Source organism: Chiroxiphia lanceolata, chromosome 3 (genome assembly GCF_009829145.1).
Source record: "Chiroxiphia lanceolata isolate bChiLan1 chromosome 3, bChiLan1.pri, whole genome shotgun sequence".
Taxonomy (NCBI): domain Eukaryota; kingdom Metazoa; phylum Chordata; class Aves; order Passeriformes; family Pipridae; genus Chiroxiphia; species Chiroxiphia lanceolata.
Window position 1 is genome coordinate 62827767 of NC_045639.1, and position 22443 is coordinate 62850209.

Consider the following 22443-nt stretch of genomic DNA (forward strand, 5'->3'; position numbering starts at 1 on the left):
TGAATATGAGACAGCAGTGCCCTGGCAGCCAGGAGGACTAGCAGTGTCCTGGGGGGCATCAGGCAAAGCATCGCCAGCTGGTCGAGGGAGGGGATTGTCCTGCTCTGCTCTGCACTGGTGTGGCCTCACCTCGAATATTGCGTGCAGTTTTGGGCACTGCAATATAAGAAAGATATTAAGCTCTTAGAAAGTGTCCAAGGAGGGCCTTGAGGGAAAGCCATATGAGGAGCGGTCACTCGGCCTGTTCACTCTGGAGAAGATGAGACGGAGGGGAGACCTCATTGCAGTCTACATCTTCCTCATAAGGGGAAAAGGAGGGACAGGAACTGATCCCTTCACACTGGCAACCAGTGACAGAACCCAAGGGAATGGCCTGGCGTCAGGGGAGGTTTAGGAGGATATTAGAGAAAGATTCTTCACCTACAGGGTGGTTGGGCACTGGAACAGGCTTCCTAGCGAAGTGGTCACAGCACCAAGTCAGCCAGAGTTCAAGAAGTGTGCTTTCAGGCACATGGTGTGGTTCTTGGGGTGTCCTGTGCAGGTCCAAGAGTTGGACTTCAATGATCCCGATGTGTCACTTCCAACTCAGGATATTCAATGATTCCATAAAAATAACAAGGACCACACAGCAGACTGGGAGCAGATTATTACAGAACAGAACTGAATTTTGGACAGTAGAGTTTGGATATGCTAGGTGGAAAAGAAAATCTGGGTCCACTCTTCTAAGGAAGGAAATGAAATCTTTGCACATGGACAGGAGAAAAAAAAAATTAGAGAAAGAAAGCAGAAAAGAATATAAGAAATGAGTGAGGGCAGTTTGGGGTGGTTGTCCATAAATCTCTCTCATCTCCTGCTCTGCTACAATCAGACCCCATTTTAGAAATGCCTGATAGTGCTCTCCTTCCTTGTGCTGCCTCTTTCCACAGGCAGCTCATGGTGTCCTGGTGTTGCCCCTGCTCATGTTCCTGAGGAGTAAGTCTGGCCTTTAACAGCAGCTGAGGTAAAGGAGTAGGAAGGAAGGACTGCAGGAGAGATGTGAAGAAACTGCTCAGCTCTGTTTGGATGGGAGGGGTTTGTACCCTACTGAGATCTAGAAAACAAGTGGAAATTGTAGACATAAGTTTTGAATAAATAAAATAAATATTAAAAAAACACCACCACTTCTGCAGTTCTAAGTAGAAAATAATATTTGATTAAAAGACAAAACATGTATGGGGTAACTTTTTCATTTCCTGTTCATGATGAAGGTATTACTGACATTATTTAAGCTGTGTTGAAGACATATAACAAGAGTCTAAGCAGATATAAATGTTCTTCTGGAATGTTATTTATAGTTCCTTGGTATACCCAATGCCAAACGCTAACAAGGTTTATGAGAAACCAGTGAAGACTGTAAACTGTTAGACTTCTAATTTAAATCATGTTGCTGACTCCATTTGTTTCCTAGACATTGATCTGACATTCAGATAAATCCGATAAAATTCTCCAAGTTGGAAAGAGATTTGTTTTTGGTCAGTGGGAATTTAACTATTAGAAAGACAAGTCATGAGGTTATTGGGAACAAAGCCACAGGCAGTAATATACCACACTTGAATATTTCTTTTTTATTTATTTAAACGTTACCTTACTTGATAAATTGCTTATGCAGCCATTTAACTGACTCTTCTGGAAAGTGTTTATTTGCAGTCACCTCAATGTCAGCAGTGAAATGAGCTGGGACTGAAATTTCATTAAGAAAGTAATATTTCATTATTATCGCCCCAGCAATCATCACTCTGTGTACATTAAGTCCAAAACCTATAAAATTTTATAATAATAATACAGCTATGGCAAAAAATGGGCATGAGCCAGACAGGATATTCACTGTTAATGCCCTGGCCATACTAGCAGCCTGGGCTCTTGTGGGACAATTAGCTCAAAGAGTATGTAGGTCTTAAACTTTGAATTTCCTTTGATTTGCCCATTTTAATTTGCAGCCTTAATTTCCTTTAGTAACAAAGAAAAAGCTCAAGGTACCTGCTCCATGTCAAAATGAGCTCTTCTGCTGTAAAACCTGAAGGAGAAGGCCAAAAAGGGAGGGATAAGTTACGAGGATCCTCCCTGGGATATCTCCAAACATTTACCTCAGGACAAAAGGTGATTTCCCTCCTGTGAAGAGTGAGGTGACGGAGGAGGGTCAATCTCCCATCCCCTGGACAGCCACAGGGTGTGGACCAGGGGCTGGTGCTCTCCTGCTTTTGAAATGCCCACCATCTTATTTCCATTTTTAGAGCAGCTAAATGAAATCTTTTTCCTTATTTGTCTGTGATGTGTGTCTACAAACCAGTTTGCCTCAGTTCAGCTAAACTGTATTAAACATTTCTTCTCCCAGACCACAAGTCTCTGTTGTAAGGATTTGGTGTTCCTATAGAGGGACAAGATTCAGAGCCCAGGAAGCCAACAGAGAGAAGGAAGGATGGACGCAGAGACAAGCAGGGCTGCAGCAGCCATGCTGGCCCAAAGCAGGTGAGAGTCTATGGAACAAAGTTCAAGGCAGGGTAGGCCTCTGCTCAGAGGGATGTCTTGCCCAGGTGTAGTCCTGCACCTGAATTTTTCTTCCTATTCTGTACCCTGTCACTTAGGCAGTGTGATGCACCCCACATGTTACACACTGACTCAGAAGCAAGCTGCAATATTTGCATCTGACTGTGTTATGAAGGTAACAATGGTTTAGAAGCCTCATTTTGAGGAAACCATGTTTGGAAATAACAGCCTGTTAAGATACGGAGCACTTTTGTGGCTCCTTATGCCTTATAGAGATTAATGAGATGTGGAATTTTATTCCTCTCTTCTGTCAGTATTAAAAGTCCTCAAGGGAAATAGGCATACCAAAACTAAAACAATTCAGATACAGTAAATAAAATAAATCATAGAAGTTAGGGTTATATTGGGGTTTTTGTTTGCACCTTTTAATATATCAGGCAAATGGGATCAAAGGGGACTTTGAAAGACATGCAGTTCTTACATAGCTTACCCACACCTTCCCTCCCAACAGTGTGATTCAAACCCTGCAGAAGTTGGTGTGTGTCATAGGCTTCAGTGGTTTTAACTCAGCTTCTCAGTGTGTTACAATCCCTTTGGAGTAAGAGAAATCTAACTTGACCCCTCCCATACACCAAATAAAGTTTCCAAAATGGCACCTCTGCCTTGCTGACTACACTCTTTTCTTTTTTAATGGTACACGTGAATCCCAGAAACCTCACTCCAAGTTCATGATAAACTCATGTTTCCTCTGCTTGCCAGACGAAAATGAAAAGTAAAGCCCCATCAATTTTATTGCTCATAATTGTGGATAAAATGCAATATATTTGGTTCATATAAATTTGCTAGCAAATTATATTCAATAAAACCCTGGTGAGCAATTTAAAAGCATAAATCGCCCCATGCTGAAAAAAAGCTCATAAATTATACAAGAAAAGGAGTGATTTCATCAATGAGCCAAGGTCTGCCCATGGAATGTTTCAATAGTACTGGATTTATAGTTTTCTGGGAGACGATTTATGATCCCTAATTTTCTGCAATAAAAAGCTCAGCAGGGATTCTCTGAGTGAAATATCTTCTAACAAAGAAATAAATAAATAAAAAATAAAATCTGAGAGTGAATGCAGAAAATGTCATTCTTGGAGAGCTGCCCCTTTCATGTTCCTACTCCAAAACTGATCATGGAAGACCCTAATAAAGATTGCATAGTGAGAAAGGAAGGAAGACCATCAGTCTTTGAAATAAATGCATTACACAGTTGGAGAGGGCATTTTTAGTAATAAATTCATCCATGATGCTTCATAGCCATTGTCTTTAAGTAAGAATAAAATTATCAGACTGGTTTAAAGGAAAGGTTAAGCATTTCCAAAACACACGGATATGATTACATTATACAAATAACCTAGAGGGGGAGGTTGTGTGTGAAGCTTGCGCGCAGATGTGACGTGCAATCACAGCTAGATGCACAGAGAGATTCACTCACTTCCCATAATTTCAGGGCTCTGATTCACAGCCCTTGTCAAATTTAGTGGCAGTGGCTGAAAAGGTTACTGTTCCCTTGAGCCATCAGGGCAGCAGGCAGCAGGGACGATGGATCAGAGCACATATCTGTTGCAGGTCACAGCCCAGGGCACCAAGGCGAAATGAGAACAAGACTTAAGTTAATACACCAGACTATGAATTATGACAGCTGAGGAGGGAACTTAATGTCTCTTTGACTGCTAAAGGGATAGCATATTAAAAAAAAATCTGCAATCGTCTTTTAAAAACTCCTCCATAAATCACCAAGGTTGTGACCAAGAACTCCTGCTTTGAAAATCTGCTACTGGGTGATAAGAGAGAGAAGATGATGGGATGGATGGACATTTGCTGTAGTACACCATGGTTGTTTTTCAAGATGTTATTATTCCTATTTTGTTCATAAGAAGCCAAGGCATATAAAAATGTAAGGATCTGTGTGAATGATCAGACAAGCAGATTGACAATACTGCCATCTGAGCACATTATCCTACATGTCAGATTGAGGGTTGTCCTCCCTCTGCTCCATACTAGTTAACCACACACAGACCATGACCATCCTACGAACGGATAGGGATAGCCAGCAGGATAAGTGAGAACAGTGAAAGTACCTACTGCTGAGTACCTACATCACTCAAAATCTTCCACTGTTCCTCCAGACTTTCAGAAATAGAAAAAGAGTGCAGTTCAAGTAGATTTCCCACTTCTATCCTTTGGATTTTCCCTGTTTATTTTTCTCTTGCAAGGGCTATACTCTAGGGCCCCAAGCTTTCAACTTCCACAGCAAAATTACAGACATGGGCAGTTAGGGGCTGATCCAATGTCCACACAAGCCTGTAGTTGAAAGGACTCTGTTGCCTTTGCTAAGTATTAGATAGAGCCCTTGCCTAAATCCATGGAATACGAATGAAAATGAAATGCTCAAAACCATTTAGTTTTAACAGCAAACAATGGACAGAAAAGACCAGTGAAGATATTTGACAAACCAGGCTTGATGTCATTGAGTTTTGTTATGAAATAGAACAAGAATTGCTGAAAATAACCTTGGTTCAACTACCTCTTTTATAAGGCACAGCAGATTCAGCTGACTGCAGCAAGGCGGAAGATTTTTCAAGAAATTAATTTAAACTCACATTGCAGCTCTGGAAGACTACCAGCTAAGAGTGCTGAGGCGGAACAGCTGGCTGAAAGGAAGGAATCGTGTCTTTGGAAAGGTAATTCATAAGTATTAAGCATGCAAGATTTGCTATCTATCACCTCTCCCTGCTCCAAAACACTTTACAAGCACCAGGCACTTTGACCATGTCTGTCTGGCAGGACCTGGGAGTACTTCCTAGCTCCTCTATCTAGGTATTCATGCCAGCTACATTCAATTCTATGTTGAGACCAGACCCAGATACAGATTAGTCCCCTCTATCCCATGTAGTGGGAACCCTGCCTTATGATCCAGGAGGTGACTACAAAATGCCCCTGCTGCTCCCTTGATTGGAGCAGAAAGTATGTGCCTGGAGCTAACTTACTCCGTACTCTTACAACATTTGTGTCTAAAGCAGACCAGGAGAAGGCATTCATCAGTATCTCATTCAATGTTCCACTAGGAAAAAAATATAGACTGCAGTTTGATCATTTACTGCTCTTACAGAGATGGGGTTTTCTTTGGTTCTTTTTTTTTCCCCCAGAAAATCTGGACTGTATTTCTAATTGATCAAGAAAGCAAAATAAAACTTTTTTTTTCCAGGTGTAAATGTTGTAGTTATCCATAGATATTCCAGTAACTACATCTATATTATTTTCATCCACTACTGATACCAGAATGTATACATGTAGCCATATATTAACATGTCTACTTGGCATCCCAGTGTGCCAAAACAATTAGCATTTTCTTATGCAGACAGTGGTATCTGGCTTCCCTACCAAATAGCAATAACATTTATTTGACATAAGTAGAAACTTCCCTACAAAACAATGACTTCCCACAAAATAAAGGCATTCAAAACTAGAGCTTTGGGGTCCATTCAGTCAGCTGACTAAATTTCAGAGACAAAATTAAATTTCTTTTCTATACATATTGGAGATACCTCTAGCATTTCTGTAAATGAGACATCCTTGATTTTCCAATAATCAAGTGTATCCTCTGAAGTACATCAAGTGGCTGACCTGGGCAGGAGCTGTGTCTGCTTAGGAATTCCCGAAAGGGCCTTTTGAACACTTCTTCTGTGGATCTGTCCATGACTTCAACACAACTGGGGGGAAAAAAAAAGCTATCTCTTAGATATTTATCTTGATCCACAGAATAGATACAAACCAACCCTTCAGACTTTTACTTGATCCCATATGAAAACTCAGGTCAATCAAAAATTATTAATGGCACTGTGAAGCCATACTGGATCAGTACAGGCTCCCAATGATCTGTAACAATAAAACCAGGATTTTTGAACCATCTGCCAATTATTAGTGCCTAAAGTAGCAGAGTTGGATCCCCAGAATAGGTTATGCTCAGAAAAGCAAAGGAACCCTCCCTGAAAGCTTTCCCTTTTTCTTGTTCAGCACTAATTCACCTACGTGAGAACTTGCACCTCCTGAAAAGAGAACAAAGCAAACAATAAGCTGATTTCACAAATTGAAATGCATAAGAGGGCATCTGAAAGGAGACAAATCAATGAAAAGACAGTTGTACAGCAGGCATAAAAGAAGCAATTTGAGTTAGAGCAGACCACATTTATAGACTGGAAACAGCCAGAGATGTAGCGCCTGGGGAGGGGTCCAGCTCACAAACAGCCTCACAGGCAGCATACATAAAACACAGGATAACATTTTTGCATAGTGTGTTGTAGTAAAGTGCGAGTCATAAACATCCCAGAAACAAAGCTGGAAGGGATCTCAAGAAGTCATTTATTCCATGCTTTTAACGTGAGGCAGGCTAAATACAGCTGAGAGTATATGTTCAATCTGTTCTTAAAAAGCTCTAATAAAGGTCAAGCCATGGATATACATGGAGAGTAAGGGAAGGAAATTAATTCAAAATACACTAACAGCCTTTCAAATGGCTGGGTTCCCTATGTCTTCTCTGCAAAGATGCTTTATTGAAGCAATAAACTGTCTCTCTATTGTCAGTTACAACCAGAAGTACTGGGTGTTGAGATCAGATCCCCAGTGCTAATGCTGGGTGTGCCTATTTTGTCCAGAACAGTCAGAAGAGGATGAGGAAGAAGTGGGAAATGGCCCATTTGAAAAAGAAATCGGCTGCTATTGACACAAGAACAAGAGAAATATCTCAGTACATCACTGAGTCAGCAACTGGATCCCAACGACTTTTCAATGCATCCAGGAAATGTCCAGAGTCACAGGCCATGGCATTGAGCAGACACTAATCAGTAATTATGATCCTGAAATCAGCCTCAGTGAAGTCAAGATGTTCCCACATCATTCAGATTTAATGCAAAAGTTATTTTTGTTATTGTTTCTTAAAACCCAAGGCATAGAAGGCTCTTCCCAAATTTTGTGAAGGTATGATCCAAGACACACATGCAATACAATCAATATTTAGCAGCACCCAATCACTAAGGCTTATGAGAGGAAAATATTAAAGAGAAAGGAAATGAAAGAAATGTTCAACAGTAAAAACAGGTGCTTACTAAATAAGCCATAACTGATCCATGGACTTCTGGCCTAAATATCATCGTGTACTTACTCCTTTCTCTAATTTCAGACACAAGAAGGCTGAAAATGGCTGAAAATGAAGACAGAGCAAGAAGGGACTGGGTGGTTTACCGAGGGTCAGTTCCAGCATACCCCTGGGAGTCAATCAACAGAACACAAGAGAAAAAATACCTGGAAGGAGTGCACTAACCTGCCTATGTGTCTGCTGAAGCAGTCAGAAGCTCACGATGATTCTGGGCTACAGTGAGATAAACTGGTGCTGATGTTCATGCCAAACCACAGACACCACACTCAATTTGTTAGGGAATAACCCCAGGTCTTTCCAGCAAAATATTCACTCCTTCCATATCCTGTCAGTGAGCAATATGGAAAAATTTCCCTCTAATGGGGGAGTGCTGTGTCCTAAAACAAGCCTGGGAAACCATAGCTTGTACTTCATGCATGAAAGTACTGGACAATTAGAAACTCAGCTGAACCATGCAGATTGTCTGCTGATGAGGGTAGACGCTTATTAAAAAAGTGTGGAGGAATTTATTCTTTGTAGTTTACAGCTGTTGCCATTTCAACCACAAGGCCAAGTTTACATCCATGACAGTCGAAAACTACAGCACATTAAAAAAGATCCAGCTTGATAATTACACTACCATTTTCCACCTTTCTGAGGGAATTTTTTTTCCTTCTATTTCAGTGGCTTTGTCAGGGCAAAAGATGACTTGTTTGGTACCCTAGAAAGATGGGGTCTCTTGTTGTTCCCCAAGATGGGATAGCTGGGACAGGAGGAGTGTCTTGGAGCAGTTCCTGTCCCCTCTCTGTTTTCAGCCTGAGTGGGATTGCTAGTGTCTCCTTTTCATAATGTCTTTCTCCCTCCACACTCCTCATAAAACTACTTCTACAAAAAATGTACCTCCCTCACAGAGGGGAGCAGGGATGGGGCTCAAATAGAGATGAAAGAGCACATTAGTCTTCATGTGGTGTTTCTTTTTTTAGTTACCTGTTAAGATCCAGCAAAGACTCCAGAGATGTGTTTTTCTTATTACCTGGATAAAAAGAATATGCTCTTTAGACACTGCAATGACACTCTGATGTCACCCGTTTAATACAGTCCATTGAGCAAATGAAGACGGTCTTCCATTACCTTGATTTGATATCCTTGATTAAACTGGGCTGCTGCCTGTTTGGAGTTCACCGCAGAGTTGAGTGATCTCTTCACTGCTGTTCCAAAATCAGTGAAGCAAGATAAAGACCAGCCACCTTAACATTGCCACATGGCCCCAGTTCACATCTTCATAACAAAACCTTGTAGGAAACATCCCTGAACATGTAGATTGCCTAGTCTGATCAGAAGAGCACAAGTGTTGGGGCAGGCGTCACTTGTCATGCTGCATGACTCTAAAGCTGATGTCCTAGGATCATCTGTATATGTGACGGCCAAAGAGCAGCCTATTGCATATTTAGCTGGATAGTGCATGGTGTGATAGACACCTCACAATAATTTTAACAGTCTGCACTGGCCTAGTAACTGTTTATTGCACAAATATTTTGGTTAAGTTTAATAGCAGACTGTAAGGAAAACAGTCAGAAAGGAAGAAAAATGGCTTGAACTCAGCCAGCCCTGCAGTTAACACAGGACAATGGGAAAGTCATGGGCTCACAGGAGTCTGGTTCAGCTTCCTGCAGGGCCTACTGAACTGGCTGCGAAAAATAGAGCCAAAAGTCTGACAAGCGAGAAGCACAAATGAACTCTGGCTGCATCAGCAGGACTCTCTTTTCAGAGCCAGGGAGATCTTGCGGAGCTGTTCAGGGGCACCAGACCGAGACTCAGGCGCTCACTGCAGTGTCTGCAGAAGCAGACACCTGCCTCAGTTGCCAGAGGGGTAGAGATTTGGATAACTTGGAGAATGGGGAAGAATTGCTCATTTTGTAAATGCTTTTTTTGGAAAAGGAAACAATACTATAGTTTTGAGAAAGTGGTTTTGACATTTTGTGGGCATCGTTTGTCACACTATCCTTGAGGGAAAGTCCACAGACATCCAAACATGGTTTTTGGTGAAACCTTTCCTCCCTGTACTGTAAGCCCCTGGCAACTCAAGGAGAGTCAAGACTCAGACTCTTGAAATCTCCCCCAGTTAGCGAAGGCTCAATGTCCAACATGAGGCCAAGACCCAGTTTCTAATAATGAACTCTGATGGGACTACGGATGTGAGCCCCACAGCCCCACTGGTCCAGGATTACCCTGGGGCAAGCTTGCATCAGGAGAAAGCATTGACTATTGGCAGTGATGATGGTAATATCCTTTGCCAGGACCTAGTACCCTTTGCTCTACAGCAAGTAAGTAAGCTAGGCTTGTTTAAGTCACCTGAAATCATGTTTAATCTATTAGCATATCAGTGATTTTGCATTACATTTGCAGCGGAGAATGTGCCAGGCCTGCTCAGCTCCTGCCTTCCAGTTCCAGGGCACTAACAAGAAGTACTCTTTATGATCATCTGAGTGTATCCACACAGCATTGCTTTTCCATGCTGCATTTCAAGAACTAGCAGTTCTCCTCTTCCAAAACCAAACTGCTTATTTAGATGAAATTTCATCAAGACTCCTGTGGTCATTATAGATGTGCATCAGTAAGAAAGGACACAGCCCTTGCTGGACAACAGCAAACACTCACTGGTTTATGTATATAAGGACAAGTGAGTGCTAGGTCACATTTAATTTGCCCTTACCACACTGACCATAATTCCATGTAACCAGAAGAAAACATTGCATGATAGGGAAAACAGGCAGACCACAAACTAAGTATACACCACAAAATCCAGTACAGCATGTTGAGTAAGCAGATGTCACAGGAAGGAAAGTACAATATAATGTAGGTACTGAAAACCTTCAACTGACATCTGCTCTTCTTTATTTCTGTCTAAAGATCTCTAATACCTGGCTTCATTATCTTATTTTTTATTCTTTCCAAGGTAAAATGGAAAACTTTTATCTGCAATTCTCTGAAAGACATTTTTCCCCTGTTCAGAAAAATGGGTATCTTCTTGTTACAGGTGAATTAATGTTCATCTGGTAGATGATTTCTGACCAACCAACCATTGACACTGGTGGGTTACTTTAGAGAAGGTCTATTTATGACCATAAAGAAAATGACTTTTAGGTGGAATCAGCAGCGGAAACAAAAGGTCTGTCAATCTTAGGTAGCCTGAGCAGCACCTTGTCCCTTAGCAGGTAGCTAGTCTTGAAACGCAATACTAATAAAGGAAGAAGTGGCCCATAAGAGCATCAATCTTTTCTCTTCTGTCCACAATGGTTCATAGAAACTACAGCTTAAAATCTCAGCAGGGAGCTGGATGTCAAGTACCTCATGCTTTGGAAGCACAACTTGAGAAATATTACAGGGGCTCAATTTTAAGGAGTCTTCCAAAAATCAGGCTTTGTTTTGGGCATCATAAGCTGTTCAGCATCACCAGCCAGACACTAAGATCTTGGGCAGATAGTACATCGTCCCATAAGCAATATGTACTTCTTTACAATAGGAACTCAATCTGCTGTTTGTAATGCTTGGCATTCTAACCTCAATTAAATACACCAAGCAATCTGCAGGATATGTCTCTGAGCATGCTTACATGGTAATAATGATGTTAAAGTAGAATGGTCATATGATTTATTATGTCTTGTGAAATAAAGCAAAGCCAATCTACTACCACAGGAAGCACCATCACAGTAGAAAATGGAAACAAGAAAAAATTAAATACCACCCAGGCCTGGTTTAAACATGAAAACTTTCTAATAAAATATCAGAACCAGATGCTGCTAAAGATGAGTGATAATTAAAGAAGATAAATTAAAGAAATGTTTTTCCAGGGAATGACTCTACTGCACACAAATTGTTTCAGCATGGGGAAAAATATATAATAAAATTACTGCTGCTGCCTGTTTTCAAAAGTTTCCATTAATAAGTGAAGGCAGGTTCCCTGCTAAATTCCCTTATATCCAGGCTCCCTCTTTGCCTCTGTTGGTTTAATCTCAGTGTGGTTTAGCAGAGTGAGCAGAGGACTGAGCGCCAAGAACTCGGTTCCAACACTGACTCACTGTGTGGGCTCCCTTATGTCATGCTCCAGGCAGGTCAGCCCTGAAAAGCATATCTCTAAAAATGGTCCTGAGGGGTCCAGAGCCTGACAGTCTCCCTACTCTTGTGTCAGATGCACACAGTTCACCAGAGGTTTCCTCTGACCGCCAGCCCAGCAAACTGATCTCGGGGTAAGATGGTGTAATGTGATTTTTTTTTTGGCCTGGTGTCTCATCACAAGAAATGAGTACATTGGAAGCCAAATTATGCAGGCACCTGTGCAAACTCAACAGCAGGAAACATGGCTGGAGGATTGCAGATAAAGGGTGGATTCAGCAGACCCACTAAGACCACCCTGGAGCTTTATGTGCCTGTGTATAAACTCATCTTAGTCCAGGCTGTTGTTAAGCTTCATTTTAGCTAAACACAACATGGTGTTTAAGCCCCTCAAAGACTTTTAATTTTTTTTAGATTTCTCGCATGCAGCAAAGTGCCTATCTAATTGTCAAAGGCATTTTTGTAGCAAATAAAATAACGTGCTGCACCAGAAGAGGAAAAGAATAAAATGAAACCACGTAAATACATGGCCTACTTCCCTTTTAACCACATGTTCCCCAGGCTCATAACCTCTGCAAAAGCCTATGAGGAATAATGTGGTTTGCAGTGTGCCTGTAAGGTCAACAAATCTGGCCTGCTTCAGGCTGAACAAGGGCTCAGACACAGGATGAGGTTCCCCTTGCTTACTGAGTGTCTGTGTGAGCACTTTGCTTCGCACACGGCAATTGAAAGGCGAGACAGTGCAGCTTCAACCCACCTGATGTGGGTTTGTGTCCCTGGGCTCCGTTTCCCGTGCCTGAGGCACTGAGAGGACACGCACGGGTGGTTCACTGCAGTTCGACTGCCTCTCACAAACGGGGATAACACAGCTGCATGTCTTGTATGCGACTGCGAAAGCAAAGGGAGCATCGTGAAGGACACCGGGCTCACAGCTCTTTCTCCTGGATAGCAAAGTCAAATGGAATGGATGAACACACACAGAGTCAAGAACAGGGACAGGCCTCTTGAGCATGCAAGCTCTTAGCTATTTGCAGATGTTTTAGATCAGTTTGGGAATTTATCCTCAGTTTGAGACTCTGTGCAAGCTAAATCTGTCCACGGGTCAGTCTGCCGGCCCCAGCCATGTGGTGAGGCCAGCTGCACTCTGCACCTCTTCCACCCCAGCCTCCTAGGAGGGAGGCTGCTGCCGCTGTGCTGTGCAGGCACAGGGGGACAAGGGCTATGGATGACGGTAGCTAGGGCTGATTCCAAAACAGTAACAGGCATGTTCTGCAGGCCAGACCCAGAGACAGAAGAGCAATGCTGATCACAGCTCGCCTTTAGTCCTTTAAAAAGTACATTTATTAAGACCCTCTACCCACTGCACTTTGAACTCTAAATAAGAAGTGTTGGTTATGCATCTCACAGGGAGACTGGGGATCTCTCCTTGATCTCTGCTTCTGTCCTCATGTTACCAATGCTGCAGGGCATCTGCCCCCAAATCATGCTTCTCACCAGCTGGACAGACTTCCCTGGACACGCTGAATACAAGATTCAGCCGGAAAAGAAGAGGAGAGGAGGAGAGGGGAGGGGAGGGGAGGGTTAGGGAAGGAAAGGGAAAGGGGAAGGTTTGGGAAGGGAAGGTTTGGGAAGGGAAGGTTTGGGAAGGGAAGGGAAGGTTTGGGAAGGGAAGGTTTGGGAAGGTTTGGGAAGGGAAGGTTTGGGAAGGTTTGGGAAGGTTTGGGAAGGTTTGGGAAGGTTTGGGAAGGGAAGGGAAGGGAAGGGAAGGGAAGGGAAGGGAAGGGAAGGGAAGGGAAGGGAAGGGAAGGGAAGGGAAGGAAGGAAAAGGAAAAGGAAAAGGAAAAGGAAAAGGAGGAAAGGAGTCATGAAATGGGGTGTGTAATTTATATATGAGGGAAAGTTTAAACCAGTGTGATTGGCAAGAATACAACGTTACTAAAAGCCACAGACACACTAATTGGTGAGCAATTTAAGTAAAGTCTATTGATCTTGTAAGTTTGCCAGTTTTCAATTTTCACTTTTGCTTGTAAACAGCTCAGAAAATAAGACTTAACCAGAGACGCATGATCAGTGACTTTTTCATCCAATTTTTTAGCAAATGTAGCTTCTGTATCTTGAGCAGTGCTCAGGTTTGACTAAGGGAACAGTTACAGAGAGCTTCCCTTGACTCACCTAAGCCTCCTCCAGAGAGAGTTGGAGCAGGCCAGGTCCTATATGCTTTCCATATTTCCAATATTTCCATTGCAGCTGCAAACCAAGATATTCTTTTCAACCATGGTCGTCACTGCTAGCAACCAGTCTTAGGTGTATGAGAAATAACCACCCGTGATACCTCAACCATGGCACTGCAGAGGTGGGGGATTCTAAATGGTCAAGCTTGGTTCAGCTCAATTTTCTGCAGTTCTTACAGCCATGCCCAGCATAGAAGCTCTGAGCTGCTCAGAAATTTGACTGACATCATCAGCTTGCTGACAGTAAAGGAATGAGACTGTTGTCTAATGATTCAAAGACGAGTTTAGTTCAACAATTCATGTAAAGGAACAAAAAAAGAAAGCTTTTATCCCATTATCCCATTTATCCTTTATTATTTGGGCTGTAGTGAAGGCAAATTTGACAGTGTAGCCAAAACAGGTATCCCTGCCCATCCACTCTGCTCCTCTGCCACAGGTTAAGAAGGTCTTGTCCTCTCTGAAAGAAGCACCACTGTCTGCTGGCCAATCCTCAGCTGCTGCAATAGAGGGCTCCTTCCCCTCGGAGAGAGCATCAGTAAGCAGGCACAGGCTATTCCACATTAAGAAAAATATTTACTTTACAAGTGCTGAAATAAAATTTGGAAAAGTGAAGAATAATATTTATTTTGATGATGTTAAATTGCATTAAAGTCAAAAGTGAAAATTAGATGCATGCACATACACCAAAGGCATTATTCACTAATCATAGGAACATAAAAGAACTGGAAAATACCCTCCTTCACTGCCAGTAGGAAAGCTGATCTGGAATAAATTACAGGCAAAATGTATAATTAAGCAAGCTATTATTATCCAGTGTCTTAGCAGATGCTGACCTCGTTTATGGTGATTGGGATAAGAATTTGAGATTTGATTTCATAGCTATGTCCATGATGCCTTGGACCTGTTGTACTGCCCCAGAAATTCCCAGCATGCTAGCAGTGGTTCCTAAGTGTGGTGCTCATGGATTCCTGTCCTCCTCAGCTGCTTTAGCTTCTTGGAAAAGAGAAATGATTTCACTGATCTGTCAGCCAGCCTGCATAACTGAAGCCTGTGTTTAATTACTTTGAAGAAGCTTTAATATTCTACCAGTACAAGGAGAGGGGACCTTCCACTGCAGTGCTATTCTCTTATTTTTTGCAGGTGTAGGCTTGTGGCTTAGTTACTGAAACAATAATTCCGTTGAAAATATCCTTGGCATGAGAGATGAGCTGCCAAAGTGTTATGGGCACAGTAATTTGTACATAGAAATGAGGATCCAGGGAACAACATGAACATCAGTGTCTGGAGGGGCTTATGATTAAAACATTATGCTGAGCTTTTATGATTTCTACAGCTAATTAGCAAGATTTACAAGCATCTAACAAAAACCAAGGCTGAACACAGTAATGATCCTTATTTTCCACTTGAAGTAGAAAACTACTGGGTTCTAAAATAGCAGGGAAAGGAAGAGGAAAAACACCCTTATCTTTTCATTTGCCCACAATTTAGACTAATTGCTTCTCTGTTCCATAGGATGAGTGGATGTCTCTCAGGTGGCAAGTATGAAGTCTGTGACTTACTCACATTGATGGCAAAAACCTTGTTGATTTAACAGAGAAAAGGTTTCCTGCTGTTTTGTTACGGTTTCAGACTAGCACTGGTTTTTGTTTTCCAGCAGTGTAGTGGGGGAATGCGAGGTGTCTGAAAAAGCCAGTTCCACCAATATTTACTTGGTTGATTCTGTTCCCCTGAGGTGCAAAAGGAAAAGGAGGAGGGGGGAGGGAAAGAAAAAATACTAAGTTAGTCTGTAGAGCAATGAAGGGCTTAGTCTGCAGCCGCAGACTGCAAGGGCCTCTGCTGCTCCCAGGAGGGCTTCTGGCCAGCAGCACATGGAGGGGGTATGTATGACCCCAGCCCTTCCACTACAGTTTTTGCATTTTCAGAAGCGCAAACATCCTCATGTAGTCACAGACTGAAAACCCCTGGCCAGCATTGTAAAACTTGTCTATTTTGCCTGAACGAACCTTTCAGCCAGAAAAGGAGACACTCTCCAGAAAACTTGATTGCATGGACATCTCATTGCACAGGATGAGCCTCGGTCAAAGTGAGATGAAAACCAATGATTGTTACTGAAGCCAGTGGCAAAGGAATTGCTCCAATACAGACCCATAGCAACTGCAGTCACGTGTGGTGACTGGTTTTGTGGTGATTGCAGCTAGCTCCTGTGTACAGAACAGCTGAGATTTCACCCAGAACACAGCTGGTTGTTTTGGCCAGGGTGTCCCTTGTCCAGGTTTGCCTTTGGGAAGAGACTCTCCAGCCACTGTGGGCATTGCCCTTTCCCAGCATCTGCATAGGGCACCTCTCCTGTTTCTAGCCAGGAATACAAGGACCAAGGTTGGGTCTGCACTCCCCTGGCTGGGAATTGTGACTCATGAGAGCCTCACTGGGCCCTCAGCTGCCTGGGCAGCAGTGCTGCCCTTGGAATAGGGAGATATGATGTGTGTAGAGCCACCTGAGGTAAACCTGACCTTCAGAGAGCTGTAATTCATTTTTTCATGGAGGCAAACTTCTACTGGCAGGCACACCTTCCCGTATCCCCAGGGAAGTGCTGTACCAGCTGTAGGTCACCACAATGTAATAATTAAAAATACACAGCTAGTGTGACCACAAAAGTCCACTTATAAAGTTCCATCTATTTATGCTGGAGATATACAGCATATCTCTGCTTAGAGATATACAAATACTAATATGCCACACTTTAGAGTATCCTAGCATTTTATCCTTTTTAATGAACCACTGTCATCACCTCCTTCAGTATTTTTTTTCTCATTCCTATATTCCTAGACAGTTGGCCTAAATGGGTATAATGGGATAATTTCCACTCCAGTAATGGTTTGGCGCTTACATTATACAGTGCTTGGTAGGTGGCGCATCATTAAGACAGAGAACCTGATGAAGTTTATGGTGAGTCCCACACTGGAGTCATGCCATACTCTCCATTTTCACCTCCAAAGCCAGTCCATTTTTTTGGTGACATGGAGTGGGAGCAATTACACAGAAACATTTTTGGAGAGTTTCTGGTTTAACATTAGATTGGAAGGATAAGCCAGAGAACTTTCACCTTGGCCAGAAGTGCTTCAGACTATGAGAATGTCACGTTGGCACCTCCTACTGCAAAATGTCCAGTGACAGGAACATCAGCAGAGCTTGACCTCACCATATAAAGCCAGGGTGTGTATGGGTACAAAGCTCTCAAAACAAGGCTGTGCGTGAAAGGATCTCACCCTGCTGTAAAAAGGAAAGCGGAAAAAAGGCCTGGCTTGGGCAGCAGTGCTGGGACGCCAGCAGAGCTTGGACTAGTACCTGTAGCAGTGGGAGGGGAGTAGGGCAGGGGGCACCCTGTCACAGGCAGCCCCCTGCATTCTTCATCCTCCAGCACAGAGAGCGGAGTCCTCCCAGCCTCCTTTACAGGTGTGAAGGGAAATGGGGGAACAACAGGCTGCTGGGGCTCTCTTCCCAAGCATGTGCGCTCCAGATGGGCCAGGAGTGAAAGCCAGTCAATATGGAATATTATTTATAATAACAATAATAACAATATTAATAACATAAGAACATCTGGTAGCATTTTTTTTCCATCTACCATTTGGCTGGAGGCAGAGCATCCGGGTGACATGACAATCGGTATTTCTGTTTTCAATTTAGCCCCAGCTCAGCTGCCGCAGTGACTCAGAGACAGGCGCTTCCAGGGACATGTCTCTGGCTCCTGGCTTGGCTGGCCCCGCAGGTGTCCCACCACCAACGGCAGAAGCACCTAAGATCATCCATGCCTAGGTTTCCTTTATTGGCTGTTTCATAAGAGATTGCAAGGGGCTTTTTACGCTTCCATGGCTCCTTTCCATCCCATCCTGTGAGGAAGTTGCCCAACTGCAACAATGTGTGGTTTCAGACAGAAAACAAAAGTTAGCTGCTTTGAAATCAAACCAGAAACAGCCTTATTACACATTTCACGCTATTGAAAGTATATTGGACTAAATACATATTTGAAATATTTTGGTATTGTTTTGAATTCTAAGGCTTTCAAATTTGTCCAGTAAATATATCACTTCCCCCTACAAAGATTTCAGTTTTGACATGCAACTAATATCTAGCCTAAAAAATTCATGCTGTGGTTAGGAACAGTCCTCTAGCTTTTCTTTCCTAATTATACTGACAGAAAGCTAAAAGCAAAATCACCACAGAAGCTGCAGCTGTTGCTCCTAAAGTGCATACAGATAGTTGTATTAGGAACATCCATCCTGCTCATCATTAGTTTCTCCCAGCAAATTCTAAGCTGGGGAGTTGATTTCTTTGGGATCTAGTGAAGTGGGTGGATTCCCCAGTCATGGAACAGGGTTTCACTTCAAAGCAGTTGAAGCATTGCACAGACTCTCATCTGCTATAAATTTATACATGATGACAAACTTAAAAGGTGCACTATTAAAACTTCATGTTCAAGAATAATGTTAATTTAAGTATTTGAGCATTCTCTCTGAAGTCATTAAAGACTGAGGTTTATGTAAAGCAAAGGAAGTGTTCCCCTTATGCCTTCAGAGGCATGTATCCTGTTCCTGTCCTTGGGGTCGGCCAGCTCTGCACGTACGCTCAAGGACAAACTAGGCCTCAACACTCACTATATTATCAAATTTGCATATGAAGTAGCAAAAAACTGGTGATAAACAGAAAATCCAGACCTTTGGCTCAGCACTTGTCCAGTTATTAAAATCAGTTGCTTTAGATGGCATCTGAAATGAATCCATTTCTCCTAATGCACTTTACATACTACTCTGTGAATAATAGCTTAGAGTAAATCTAATTATGCAGCTTGACCTCCTAGTTTATGCAGCTGAATTTATAAGGCAATGCAAGGCTGTTCCAATCATCTTTGCTCTAGTGTTGTGATCCTTAAAATCCGTAAGATGAAAATATCAATAATGCAGCACTATTTGTAACAGACAAAAGCTAGGAATTTGGGTTAATTCTACCTCCAGCCTTATTTTATTCCCCACATTCCCTGTTGTCACAAATATTATTAGCATATGAAATCTGCTGACTGTTAAAGTTTGGGGAATTCCAATACTGAAGGAATTTCCATACCTTAAATCTAATACAATTTCTAAAGCAGACCCTCTTCTAATGTATATTGTAAAGCTCTCCTGGTTGGTTCAACACTTAGTGAAAGCAGCCAGGAGCCTGGAGCTCTGGCATACAAACAGAAGGCCACAATTCTATCTCTTGGCCTGGAGAGGCAGTTGCTCCCTTTCTTTTTGGAGATGCTTGTGATGCCACCAAAGTGGGGACCCAACATTCGCCTTTTTTCAGAATCTCATGGCTAGTCCCAAGTGCAGTGATTACATTATGGGGCAGAACACAAACAGACTAGAAATTTGGCCACTGAGCAGCCAGAAGAAATGGAGAAGAAGCAGAGTGGAGACGAGCAGACTTGGGAAGAGGAAACTGGGAAGGAACAAAGAGAGAGCTGTAATCAGAAATCATCTGAAGCAATGCTGTTAATACATTATGCATAACAACATCCTTGATGACAGCCCAGGACTCTCAGCTTGGGCCAGGGAACTGTCAGCTAGAAAGGAGTAAGTTGTTACATAGGTTCATGCTATTAATAGTGACAATGCTCAGTAAATCTTACCTTGTGTGATGTAAACAAGTTTTTATTCCTGTGGCTCAGGACAAGTCCTTCCAAATCCAGAATTTATCTGTCTCCCAGCTACACAGACCAGAGGTCCAGCTTTGCAGGCAGAACTGAAACACTATGATACTGAGCACTGCACTGGGTGCATCCATTTTTAGCATAAATAGGTATGATTCACCTTCCTCTTGCAAGATGTCGATATTCTCTGTTCAGTTTCTCCTCCCCTTGCCACATTATACTTCTCCAAAATGAACTCTTCCTTCCCTTCTGTAGCGCATTCACTCACACACAAGCTCTTTTGCTTTATGTGAACTCAAGTATTTGTGACAGTTAACTGGGAGGGGGACAAGTGGTTCCTACCTTTGCCTGAAAGATTTGGTGCAGCAGAAGGGTGGGAACTACATTTCCACAGTCTCTAGAGAGGTCTTGCACCCTGGAGAGACAGCCTTACCTCTTCCAGTGCTTCCTCCAAATATGATAATTAAATCCTTGACCCCAAAGATGACAGCTTCAATGGGGAGACTGAAGTCCACAATCGCAAAGCTTTCTAAACCCCTTTCTCCTACAAGGTGTGTAAAGAGCCCTGGTTCTCCCTGGTAAAGGGGTGGGTGGGCGTGTGGGAGGGGGGAGGTGGGGGGGTGGGAGTGTGTGTGTACGCGCGTGCATACATGTTCAAACTGTGTGTCCCAAAGACTGGGTAAACAGGTTGAGCCGGAACTGAAAGAGGACAGACTCAGATTAGATATGAGGAAGAAATTATTTACTGTGAGCTTGGAGAGACACTTGAATAGGTTGCTCACAGAATCTGTGAATGCCTCATCCCTGGAAGCATTCAAGATCAGGCTGGATGGGGCTTTGAGCAATCTGGTCTAGTTGATCTAGAATATGCTCCTGCCCATGGCACGGGGCTTAGAACAAGATGATCTTTAAGGTCCCTCCAACCCAAACCACTCTGTGACTCTAAGAAATACCTTCTCAGTCCTTCACAGTGTGCCTTACTTTATCATCAGAGGGAAGCAGAGAGCCAGTCAGCCAGTCTTTAAATACCGAGGCAGAGGATACTTCAATTTATTTTTGTTGGTTTATGCCTTTTTGCAATGGTTGCCTTTGAGCATCACTCACAGACAAGACACTTTCCTCTCCTTCCAGGCCAAATAAAGAAAAAGCTCTTTCCCCAAAAAGGTCTGGAGAAGAACAGATACAGTCTACCCAGCAATTATAGAGTTTCCAAGAACTGTAGGATCTTCCAAGCATCAATACCTGCAAATTTGGTTCAACATTCAGACTTGTTCTTCAGCAAAGAAAAAATGTTGACTAGATTTACCTTTGGTTTCCAAATTTAATTTATGGGTTCCCTGAGCACTGAAATATTTGGCACTTCCACCTACGTAATTCTGAGTGCTTTGGCCAGGGGACCATGGATTACTCTGTATTCTCAAAGAGGATGTGGCCGGAAGCAAAGTTCCCTTCTGACATCAGGTTAGAGCTGCCATTAGTGAGCTGATGGCTCATGCTATGGGAGAAGGAAGAGAAATATTTCCTGGATTCATAAAGAAAGGACCCCAGAGTGGTCAGTAAATGGGAGAAGAAGTGAAGATGACTAGTGTTGTATTGACTGTTGTCAGCAAGCACCTCAGAGCACAGTCCCTTCCAAACTCTTTTTAAGGAAAAACAAAAGACTAGGGAACAGAAGCTATCCATACCAGTAAATCAGAATGGACAGTCCACCGCTACACTGGGTAAATGAGCTGGTCCAGTTCCTACCACAAAATAGCAGAGGCTGGAGGGCTAAGCCCACTTAACTTCAACCACCTTTTGCTAATGTGGGACCTTAAACCACACATTTTGGGGGATCAAGAAACAAGAGTGCTACTGGCTGCATTACAATGAACAAAATAAGCAGCAAAGTACTGCATGTGGGTAATAAAAATAATAGCCAGTGGGAAACATGAGGAATCACTTAAATGATGCAAGAGAAACGATACACATCTGAGTATATTTTTTCATAGGCAAACAGATGAAAACTGGTCCTCCAGCAAAGCTGGGGTACAGCCAGGGACTTAGATGTTGCAATGTTTTAATTTGCAGATTTCCTGTTGCCTAGTAGACTCCTCAGCCAGGAATTAGACACTCAAGATACAATTCCCAGGGAGAATTAGGTGCCTTAGAATAGTATTCCTAGAAACCAGCACACTGATCATGAAGTTATTTACATTGCCCTGGAGAAACCACAGCAGAAGAGAATGGGACCACAGTCAGAGACAGAACAAATATCTCTCTGCTTAGTCTGAATCTCCTCCTGATGGAAGGTGTTCATGCCCAGGTAACTCTTTGTCACATAAGGATATGTTGCTCTTTCTTCACCTCCCATTGCCTTTAGTATTTCAGTACCTAGATCATTCTCCACAAAGAAGAACTCTGCCAGAAACTGACCTTCTCCTTATGCCCTCTTATTAAGTGTACATGAGTAATATTTATGTGAAATCACCTGAAAGATACATCTAAGAAACAACTACCCCAAAGAATATTTATGTGATTTTATCCAGCTAACAGTAAAATGTTTCTGCATAAGCAGAATCTGTTTAGGTAATCTTATCATTCAGACAGCTGTATGCTGCTTTCAAGCAATTTCTCCACTGATTTCAGTTGGTCTGCAGATCTTAAGGCATTGAAGAAACCTGCTTTAAAATAATTAAAATATACTTCTCATTGTCCAATTTAGAATAATC

General features: G+C 42.5%; 1 protein-coding gene across 6 annotated transcripts in view; it reads right to left on the bottom strand.

Moving 5' to 3' along the window:
• The window catches only part of TRMT11 (tRNA methyltransferase 11 homolog), a 102738-nt gene that overhangs the window by 38088 nt on the left and 42207 nt on the right, over positions 1-22443 (bottom strand). For 3 of the 6 annotated variants that reach the window (XR_004355848.1, XR_004355849.1, XM_032681659.1), the window contains one exon: positions 14371-14633. The exons of 2 other annotated variants lie outside the window; for them this stretch is intronic. Coding sequence is in view for 2 of the 4 variants with exons in the window: in XM_032681659.1 (XP_032537550.1) it covers positions 14625-14633 (9 nt within the window). In the remaining 2 variants the exon portion in view is untranslated. Of the gene's footprint in view, positions 1-14370; positions 14634-22443 lie in introns of those variants that run through there. One more of the 6 variants, XM_032681658.1, reaches the window with a different exon arrangement.